This window comes from Mytilus californianus, unplaced genomic scaffold (genome assembly GCF_021869535.1).
Source record: "Mytilus californianus isolate M0D057914Y unplaced genomic scaffold, xbMytCali1.0.p SCAF_10, whole genome shotgun sequence".
Taxonomy (NCBI): domain Eukaryota; kingdom Metazoa; phylum Mollusca; class Bivalvia; order Mytilida; family Mytilidae; genus Mytilus; species Mytilus californianus.
Genome location: NW_026262582.1, coordinates 62,451,054 through 62,462,436, shown reverse-complemented (window position 1 = coordinate 62,462,436; position 11,383 = coordinate 62,451,054). Strand labels below are relative to the sequence as shown.

At 33.5% G+C, this 11,383-nt stretch overlaps 1 protein-coding gene across 1 annotated transcript; it reads right to left on the bottom strand.

The window, feature by feature from the left end:
* Positions 1 to 895: 895 nt before the first annotated feature.
* Positions 896 to 10,464, bottom strand: LOC127718357 (ras-related protein Rab-5C-like). The gene is made up of 6 exons (XM_052224350.1): positions 10,106 to 10,464; positions 7,984 to 8,172; positions 7,392 to 7,543; positions 4,832 to 4,957; positions 2,704 to 2,797; positions 896 to 2,006 (listed from the first exon to the last, which is right to left on the bottom strand). The coding sequence occupies exons 2-6, from the start codon at positions 8,144 to 8,146 to the stop codon at positions 1,909 to 1,911; spliced, it is 633 nt and encodes a 210-aa protein (XP_052080310.1). The 5' UTR covers positions 8,147 to 8,172; positions 10,106 to 10,464; the 3' UTR covers positions 896 to 1,908.
* Between the last annotated feature and the right edge of the window lie 919 nt (positions 10,465 to 11,383).

Genomic DNA, 11,383 nt, shown 5'->3' with positions numbered 1-11,383 from the left:
TCTGAAGCATGTCTGAGTCTGAATTAATAAAAAAGACAAAACAAGAAAAAAATTAACTCTATCGGCAGTTTTTTTTAATTTGGACCTATTCTATTTTCATCAAGAACGCTCAAAGCAAAATATTTGCAAGCCATTGATGCATAAGAACCGAAACAGTTAATTGAAGAGCAATAAGACAGAAAAGTACCTAAAACAATGCAAAATCCATCTATGGTCAACTCTGCCTGTGGGATTGGAAACATTAGTTTCTTAATAATTTCTAAATTTATAAACGATAATCTAAAAAAAAAAGATTGCATTGTGTAAAAGCCAAATCTGTCCGAAATAAATACAACTTCATTTTCAGCAGTTATTCATGTAATGCATAATATAAACTAAAAATGAAGGTTTCAGTTGTATCATTGCAGGTTTTATTCCCTTAAGGATGTTCGCTACTCTGTTTCAAAATAACAAGCTTTTTTAAAAGACTGTATAAATTGATAGTATATAAATAAAGGAATTATAAAAGCAGAAAAAAATGAAGGGTCCGTGTGCTTGTTTTCGAGATATAAGCCATTGAAAATTTGGCTGGAAATGATCATCTCTAGATATTTCATACATTTAACATTTCTTTCAAAAACTATGAAAAAATAACAAGGATTTAATAAGATTTTCAAAGATGGCATTTTAAACTATCTGTAATCAATTTATAAAAGAAAAGTAGGGGTTAGCGGGCAAAATTTTTAATGGCGCTACATGGATAAAACTAGAGATTCCGAATATCTGGCAAAAATTCAAATAAAAGAGGAGCGAACATCCTTAAAATGAGACCTGCTCATACACTGGATAGTGGATAAATTGGAAAAAGTTGACCTCGTACTAAGTCACGATATCTTATTACAATAAAGTGCATATCTATGTCTTATAGGTTTATTAAAACAATATATACATTTTTTGTAACACAATCATACACTTTAGGTTTCATTTTACAAAAAAAAAAAATAATTAAAAAGCTAATTAAAATTACAAGTATTATTAATGAATTATGAAAATCAGTCACTTAACTTCTATTTTGTGCTTCAATGTTTTAAAATACATTTCTTAAAATTATACATGGCAGTAAGAAGGCTACAGAATAACAAATGCGGTAAAATTCAAGCACATATTTTTAATATCGACAACCATTTATACTAGCTCATATTCTTTTAAAAAACATCTTTTTCACACAATTATCATTACAATATTCCCTCATTGATCTTGTAGTGCTTTTTACAATTTGTATTACTCAGTAATTTTAAGTTCTGCTTACTATTTATGTACGTGAAACACAATTTAAGGACCTATTAATTATAAAAATGTTAATAAAGAATCACTACTTTAGGGGGATGATAGGCTTTTGAAATGTGGATATAGGGGGTTAAAAAAATGAGGATGTGGGATATAGGGGGTAAAAAAGGTGGGATCGGGCGGGGGATGGGTAAAAAGAAGTAAAGTGGGAATTTTTTTTAAAAACTGGATTTGGGAAAATGAGCACACCAGTGCCACCCCTCCTACTTGTTTTCATTGAGACTTTCTTTTAATTATTTGTATATTTGTATATAATTTATTTGAACAGATATCAGTAGATCAATGTTCAAGATTTGACCTTTTTGAAACAGAATTGACTAATTCAAAGATGCCAGCTCGTTAGAAATTGTAAAAGAAAGTCCTTTCATATACTTAAAAGTGTTTTGTTGGAGGCTGATCGTTTGTAGCAGATACACTACGTATTATCATTTGTTCCTATTCCGCATTTGTTTCCGGAAAGAATAAAACAAAGACACGTGACGAATAACTTTCCAAAAATGTATGATAAGTGTTATGAACATCAAGGCAAGGATTAATATTTTCAAAACAATGTTTATATCACAGTAAGAATGTTTGACTGTACTAACAACAACCACCTGACTTCCGGCCCGATTCTTCTAATCGAACATTTTCTTCGATGTCGTTGCCAGATGACATTGTTGTGGCAACAATTTTGGCAGCTGAAAGTAAAAACAAATGTAAGTATAAGGAAGATTTTTATAATTCCTTCTTAAACAATGGTAAAGTCAAGCTCCGGAAGGATAAATACAAAGGTATTATCATTTAAAAGACATATTTTGTGCAGTGGGTCAATAAAAAAAAAAGTCGGACAAAATGCATGTCGTAATTCGCTTATTTTTACACACAAAAATCATCAAATTATATTTAATTTCTCTGAGGTCATCTTGGATACTAAATGAAAGATATAAGGCAAGAGCAATTCATGTATTTCAATGTTATGTACGACCTATTACAGCTACTAGTAAGTTAAACTTTGTGGCTGTGTACTCTTCAATATACAGATAGTTGGTGAATCCAGGGTCTACGCACCCCCCCCCCCCCCCCCCCCCCCTCCCCTCCCCTCCTTGATCGTCAAAAAATACAACATTTTATGTTTCACGATTTACATGATTTTTAGCATAAAATTGTCCAAAAATATGTTTGCCTTGCTCCACTTAGCAGTATCTATTACATTTTCTGCAATTACGCCCCTATCAAAAATCCCGGATCCGCCCCTGTTCAATGATACAGGTGTAAGTTTTCCAGTATCCTGGGTCAAAATTTTGAAAAAATATATAAGTTTTAGTGAACCCCGTGTATAAAGGAACCAACATCGAGATAGTGAGGTTGTATGAAAGATATTAATTGTAATTTTACCTAAATTAATAAACATATCCTCTACATTTAACCCAGTTTTAGCAGACGTCTCTGTAAACAATAAACCATGTTCATCCGCGTGATCCTTTCCTTCCTAAAACAAAATAGTTCTAATAATAGTAAATAGAAATATATCAACATAATTAAATCATAACAAATACACAAGTTTGTGTAATCCATAGTGGTGCATGTGGCAAAGTACACATTGATACGGTAAATTCAGAAATTATTGCGTGCATTAATTATTGCGATTTTTAAGGAATGGACAAAAATGCGAGATAAATTATTGCGATTTTTAAGGAACGGACATAAATGCGAGATAAATTATTGCGATTTAAGGAAAAGTTGCATACAAATATTTCTCTAATTCTTACTCGATTTATCCTTTTTCTGACCTGTTGATTATTTTTATTTAATCAACGTATTGTTCGTTTGATCTCAGTTCTTCATTGGTCAACATTCGATTATGACGTCAAATTTTCTTGCTTTCCTCTGAAATTCCTACTGTGACGTGCGGGATGTATAAATACGCAGCCACGTCATGTCGGAATGGGAATGTAAAATGCTGCACGTTAAAGAACCGTTATTCTCTGAAGGGTCATAAATGGCATGTTGTTAGTCAAAATTTCTGCCCTATCCAACATACCCTGATTTTCCTTGTAGAACCTACTTGTTGTATTTTTTTAATTTGTCCTCGTCCTTAACGTGCATGAAATATGTGCCACTGGACTTAAAGCAAAACTTATGACACACATTTCTTGCATTAAATAGCGATGACGAAAATCAGTGGGCGCAGAGTAGTGGAAAAGGATTTTAAGGAGTGATTTCAACCCTCCCTTCTTTCTATTTTATTCAATCATATCTTTTTATTTTCTAAACTGATTATCTAACCACCATTATAAAGACCTCTTGGCTTCGTCACACACAATATTGTTCGTGTTTACTGTCTAAGGACAGATAAATTAATGTACTATTTTTTATGAATTTCTTATTGATAACAAAGCATTACAGAATTCCGAATGTTCATTTCGTGCGCTCCTCGTGATTTGAAGGTCATTTCTTTTTTAACATTGTGTCAAAATATTATATTCAACCTGCGCTTCTCATGATAGTAATGTTAATGATACGGTATGTTAAAAAATGATAATGAAATGTTAATGCAATGATAATGAAAAGTTAATGAAATGTTAATGAAATGTTAATGCAATATTAATGAAATGTTAATGAAATGTTAATGAAATGTTAATGAAATGTTAATGAAATGTTAATGAGATGTTAATGAAATGTTCATTATAATGCTCCTAACACGATCGAGCTAAATTATAAAAAACGTGGACTCATAGGTGTAAATAAATCTAGTTCGAATATGCAGATACATTTACAGGATTTCGCAATATGCGTGAGAGTGCTTATTGGAAATTCTGACAAAACTAATGTTCAGCAGGGGAAAAAAAGATACCAAAAGTATGTCTAATAAAAACTAACAACACTAGTCTTGACGAAAAAGAAAAACGATGATAAAACAAACAACAATAACACAACATTACACAGAAAATTTTAGGTTGTGATACACGAATCCCAATAAAATGCGGGGATGAAGTCAGCTTCTCCGGGCGGATAGGCAGTTCATGCTCCACATACTAGTAGTGGCACACATCACGTTTCTAATTGCAAAAAAAACGATGATTGGTAACAATGGAAGGAAAAAGGGTGGGATTGTGGTTACGCCCAGTAGAACATATCCGTGGTCATCTATGACACAAATATGCCGTAATGGTCAACCAAATCAGAAGTAGGAATACGGTATTGAGTCTTAAACATTTCCATGAAACCAAAATGAGGTTACAGCAGATCACGTAAATGAACTACTCTGTAAAAGTGAGTGACCTGTGTCTCGTATTCTACGATATTTGCAGGACAGATACTAATATTCATTATATCGAAACTATTTTGTAAATGTATTGTAAATACAAAATTACTTTAAAGAAAAAAGCAGAATTTTCTTTCTATCTTAACTCGCGGCAAACACTTGTAAAAGTGAGTAATATCTGTATCACGTTGTACAAAATTTTTGTTGAATGAGAGGCAAAAAAAAATAAAAATGTTTCATACATTCTAAGATACCAACCTCCCTACTAACGGCACGCTTTTCCGACGCCATGTCCGCTTTATTTCCTGCTAAACAAATAACCATTTGTGAATTCGCTTGCTGAAGGAGTTCCTTAATCCATGCTTGTGCTCTGGTAAACGATGACTGAAAAAAATGAAAACAACACGTTATAAATTTCATGCGTCACAAGCGCTTTTCTGGATTTACCTTCATTTGGAACGCTCAAAGCCGAATATTTGATAGCCAAGAATGTATAAGAACCGAAACAGTTGAAGAGCTATATACATAAAAACAATGTGGTGTGGAGTGATTGCCTGTGAGACAACTATCCACCAGAGTTAAAATGAAGTGGATGTAAGCAATTATAGGCAACTGAACGGCCTTCAATAATGAGAAAACCCCATACCGTATAGTCGGCTTTAAAAGACCCCGACAAGAAAAATGTGAAAAAATTCAAATGAGAGAACCAACGGCCTAATTTATTACAATATAATTTACGAAAAGCAAATATGACAGACATGAACCAACGACAAAGTACTGAACTACAACTCCTGACTTTGGATAGGCACATAAAGAATGTGGCGGGGTTAAACATGCATGACCAAAATGAACTTTAAAAATAATAGCCAAATCCATCTGAGGTAAACTTTGCCTGAGGGTTTTGAAACCTTAGTTTCTTAATCATTTCTATAATTTTTTTATCTATAAATTTAATAAAATAAAAAGATGTGTTTCCTCCCCGTATGTATCACCAGCCCAGTAGTCAGCACTTCGGTGTTGACATTAGATATCAATTATATGGTCATTTTTATAAATTAACTGTTTGCAAAAGTATGAATTATTCGAAATACTAAGGATTTTCTTATCCCAGGCATAGATTACCTTAGCCGTATTTGGAACAACTTTTTTTTAATTTTGGGTCCTTAATGCTCTTCAACTTTATACTTGTTTGGCTTTCTAACTATTTTGATCAGAGCGTCACTGATGAGTCTTATGTAGACGAAACGCGCGTCTGGCGTATCAAATTATAAGACTGGTACCTTTGATAACTATTTGCTTGCTTTAGCGTTTTCAATGACACATTATCATAATAAATCAAGGAACAAGTCTCCTGAAATATGTCAAAAATTGATAATAAAGATAATCCCTAAATGATCTTTTGGTAATGATATATAGTATAGGATATTATAACAACTGTAAGAAAAGGGAGATCATGTCACTGAAACCTAGAAGACAACACAGGAAGGAGACTTATCAAAAGCAGTTATACAGTCGTACGAACCAATAAATGACAACCTATGGACAAACAAAACAACAAGACAAAAAATCAAAAGCGAATAGACAAGCGTATGGACAAACAAACAAAAATGACACGGGCGTAAGACCAACAAAACATCAGGACAAACAAAAAAAAGTTGTGCGGACCAATAAAACAAAAGGACAAATCTAATTTAAAGCAACGTGACCAACAGGACAACTCAAAAACAGAGATACAGACGTACAGATCAACAAGACAACATGGCAAATCAAATGTAATGTGAATTTCGTATGGACAAATCAGGTGCAAAGAGACAGTCGTAAGGGAGCAACCATTTAACTTCAAGGGGGGGGGGGTATGGCTTTTTGTCTGAGTCAAAAAATTTAACACTATAAGGTACTGATGGGGAACATCTGGATTCAGAATATTTTGTTTTGTCATCTGCTTGACCACAATATTTTTTTCATCAAATTGGGGGTCAGAATATTTTTTTAGGAAAAAAACATGCCCCCCCCCCCCCCCCTTGAAGTTAAGTGGTCGTTCAAAAACAAAGAGACAGACGTACTGGTCTACAAAACAACAGACGTCTCATTACTAATTGAAGTAAAACCGCGTTTATTTTATTGCAATATGCATTGCAGACATAAGAATACAATTTTAGCCAATAGAAAGAAAGAAAAAACGAGGAGCAATATATCATGTCAGCATTTCCTGCTTTCGATATTAACTTGTAAAATCCAGTAGTCAATTTCGATAATGGTGAAAAATACGTGAAGCACTGAGAGATAGGTCCGAGATCAATTGTGTCAAATTGACTTCGTTATGATAGATAATTATTTATGATGACTGTAACGGTTTGAAGTACAATGCAATGTATTGCTATCGGAAGGGTGAACATAACTTGGATATAGCATTTTATAAGATATGAGAGAACGTGGATTTAAAATCACTAATGTGTTATCTCTAAATTTTGATATACTAGGTGAATATTGAATAAAAAACTGCTCATCTTAGGCTTGTGGAGAGCACCTGCATTCATTCTGGATTTGTTTAGGGTTGCGTGTTAAATCTTTAGTTTTCGGAGTGGTACAGTATGTATTGTTATTCTGTTCGTCTTTTATTTTATGTTTTGCCAGTTTTTAATTCGGGTATATTGGTTTTTTTTCATTGGCCAAAGGATTTCTTCATTCTGTTTGCCCAATTTGCTGGAAGTTTTGTTTTAGTCGGAAAATGTTTTCAGGATAAATCGTTCAGATGAAGATCGTTCCGTCATAAACCTGTATGTCGGGTATAGTGTACAAGGGTTATCTTATTACTCACCGTACTCGTGACGTCGTACACAATAATTGCTGCTGGTGCTCCTCTGTAGTACATAGGAGCTAAGCTGTGATAACGTTCCTGTCCAGCAGTATCCCAGATGTCAAATTTCACACTTTGACCTCTCACGTTGACGGTCTTTGTTAAAAATGCAGCTGTAAAATCAATGGATATCATTGTTACCGTATTTCAATATAGTGTCATGAACATAAACAGGTGGCGGGGTTCAATTTTGTCATAGCTTCCCTCTTTTTATCGAAATCGTGGGAGGGGGTTGAGTCGGTGCAAATGGAATTGTCATTTCAAACATTTCAAAATAGCCAATGAAAATTAATTTATGAAAAACACTTGGCGCAATAATATCAATATCACAAACGAAAAAACACAGCTGCGTAAAAAGACGATACATATTATGTACTAAAGAAGTCTTTCATTCAATTGAAATAAGCTGAACTGAGTACTTCATCTCATGTTTTACACTCTCATATCAGTCGCTGTACTTCTTAACAAATTTTAAGCAGAAAAAACAACTGTACAAAAATTACATTCATTTGTTAGAATTATACCAAAGGATATACATAATACATATACTGACCACCAATGGTAGCTTCGCCGTTCTCGTTGAATTCTCCCCTCACATAGCGAAGGGCTATACTTGATTTACCAACTCCAGATTCTCCAAGTAGAACCAGTTTAATCTGTTTTGATTTTGATCCTCCTGCTGCTGAAGGTTGTTTTGGTTGTGAACGTTGGGTCATGTTTTCTTAACATGGGGATCTAAGATCTAAATTAATAATAAGATTGTATAATAAAAAAAGTTGGTTCAGCTGGACATTGCATAATGTGCGGGGTCTATGTATGTGCACAGTCATGTCAGGTTAGAATTGGGATTTAAAATGCAATAACCCTTTTAGGGAGACTAACATACTTTCTGCAGATGAAATTTATCGAACAGTTACTCTTTTATAATTAAGTGCATAGATGTCTTAATTGTTGAAACGCAACCCTAATGAGTCATACTCTCATTTCCAATTGTCATTAAGACTTCATCCTTCATCCCGATCAACCAAGTTTGCAAAATCGATCGATTCGATTATTGTTGCATGCGTTTTTGTCCTGAATATGCATTAGCTATTTGCCAATGGACATTAAACAATCTGCAATCAAGTATTTAATCAGTCGTGGTCATCATTAGTATGTGAACATTTATTAAGACAAATTTTACCAAACTGCGGGATCACCTGAGTTCAGAACCGTTTTTTTTATAACATGGGGTTCGTCTGCTCTATTTGGACCGTTGTATATATATCCGTCTTTTTATTTTGGCCACTGTGTATAACTTATGGTTATTATTTGCCCGTTGGTATTCTACGTTTTGTATCTAGTTGGTCATTGTTCTTTTTGAATCAGGTTTGGATGTAATCTTCAAATAAGTCTGTTTAGAACGAGGAATATCTGTGTAACTGTGGAAGAGGGTGTGGATGGGGTTTAAAGAATAGAGAATAATGGGCGAAACGTGCAGAAAAAAAGGTAAAAAAATATAAAGAATACCGAAAAAAAAGATAACAAAACAAAGAATAGAGAATAATGGGGTGCTAGAATATAAAGAAAAGATAACAATGGGAAAAAAATATAAAACATAGAGAAAAATGACTTAAAAAATTAAAGAATACAGAAATGAAAGACCCCTCTTCCATACCCTCGTAGAAGTCAAATGTTTTAACTATTGCAAGAGGGGACGAATTCGAACTGATTGTATGTACCCTAATATGTATGTACCTTAATAGATCTCCCAATAAAAAAGGTGTATTTTTTAGAATACATTTAAATAACTCTGAAGATTTGTATTGATTGTTGATAGATTTTTTATTTTGTTTTGAAAGGGACTATTTGAAAGACCCAGTTATATAAACTTGTTTGCAAGGACACTAATGTAAAAAAAAGAGGGGTGTTTCCTGAAATACCGTAGAAGTCAAATGTTTTTACTGTCGCATTGAGGAGATGAAAACGAACTGATTGGGTGTGATGTTTTAAAAAAAGTACTTCATATTCAGAGAGTAAATAGTTTCACAATAACTCTGAAAATAATTTTAATTGTAACAGTTGATATATTTAGAATAAATTTTAGTATTTTTTAAAGGGCTTTCGTGACTTGTTTATAAGGATCCTTATGTAATTAGTGTTTCCTGAAGAGGGAAGGAAGATCAGGTTCGCCATCCTGAATAACCAATATCGATGAGATACAATGTTACTATTATGTTACGAGCTGTATAACCTCTAGTAGGGGAACGTGTCAAAGTGTTATTGTCCTACTGACGCCTGTTATTTAAAATATACCAACATTCATACATACACATACCGTTTTACTTTTGAATGCTATTATAAATTTGTACATTTACAACTTATCTTGAATGGCCAATTGCATTTTCTTACATCGAGTATATATTACATTAAGCCCTTGAACATTGAGAGGCTAATTGCTATTTAACTTGAAATGTTAATGGTTTATTGTCACACTTCGCGTTATAGCTCCGTTAGAATGGTATTTATAGCCTGCAGTTGTATAGCATGGGTGTGGAGGAATTCACTATTCTAAATTTAGCAATTTTGTGCATTTTATGCTCTGCATAGACAAAATATACAAATCGAACGTCCTCCTCCTTTTCGGTATTTAAACGTTTTACTACGATAATTTAAGTTTAAAATACACAACTTACCTGTAAGATGTAACTATTTGCACGTATAGCTTCTGGTTATAAAAATGTCATTTTGTACATGGACATAAGTGTAACATTACAAAGTACAATACATATCGTCCGTTGATCAGTACAACTTGTTGATTTATATACGCCCACTTTCTTAGTACGTATACCAGATGAAAAACAATACCAACAAAACTATTCTTTTCTAACGTTTTGTTATGAATGTAGTACACGAATACACAATATAAGCCTCAAAAAAATAATACAGTCCTAATCAACTATTAGAAAGTTTAGAAAGTTTAACATTTGTACGAGGAAAGTCACATAAACCACTTCCGTGATTGTGTATTTACTGATAATTCTATGTAATCAGAGGGGCTGTCTCAAAACACATAATAATAAGTTACTTCCTTTAGTACTTTGGAAATACGGATAACTTTCCGCTTTTTATTTCATGTCAACTGGTACACAGAGAAGTGGTCAATTTGAAATCAAACATATAAATTTTCTTGATCCCCCCCATAATATTTCACTGTTTTTATTCAATCCCCCCTTAAAAACATTTTTAAAAAATGTGATCCCCCCTCACTTAAACATGCCAAAATTTCAACATGCAAAGCACTTACCTTTGACACACATATGTAGGATACTCGAAGATTCAAAACTTCACAAATGTTTCATTAGAGATAAAATTGATCCCCCCACTTTGAATTTATAAAAAAAAATCTGAATCCCCCCCCCCCCCCCTTTTCAACTTACAGAAAAAAACTTGATCGCCCCTTCATTTTGACCAGCTCCCCTTATTGTCACGTTTACCAATTATAGACAAGAAAGGAAATACATCCATGACATAAAATCAGTACACGCAAAGCAAAAAAAAACAGGAACAGCGCTTTTATTGCTGATCTTCATCTCAACGTCACAGCGAGGCCTTCAACAAGGAACAAAAACTCTCACCTCACTGCAAGTTTAAGACGGTCCCTAGCACCGGTTTGAGCGGATTATAATGTCTTTCTGTGTTGCTCATACTATTTCTGTCAAGATAACAGATCTATAGTCATCTGTCATTCAATTTGGAGGTTTAACTAGCTATATAACCAGGATTAAACCACAATTTTCCTCGGAAAATGCATGTACAATTTCCAGTAGTTCCTTTGGTACATAGAATCGAGCGTTTTCAAAATTTGTCAGCTTTTGAATCCTTTTACTTATTTTACCCTGGAGTTCGGTATTTATGTTATAACATTTTTTGTCTAACTTTGCCTTGTTTCCCCTCCCCCTTTTCATAGTTCT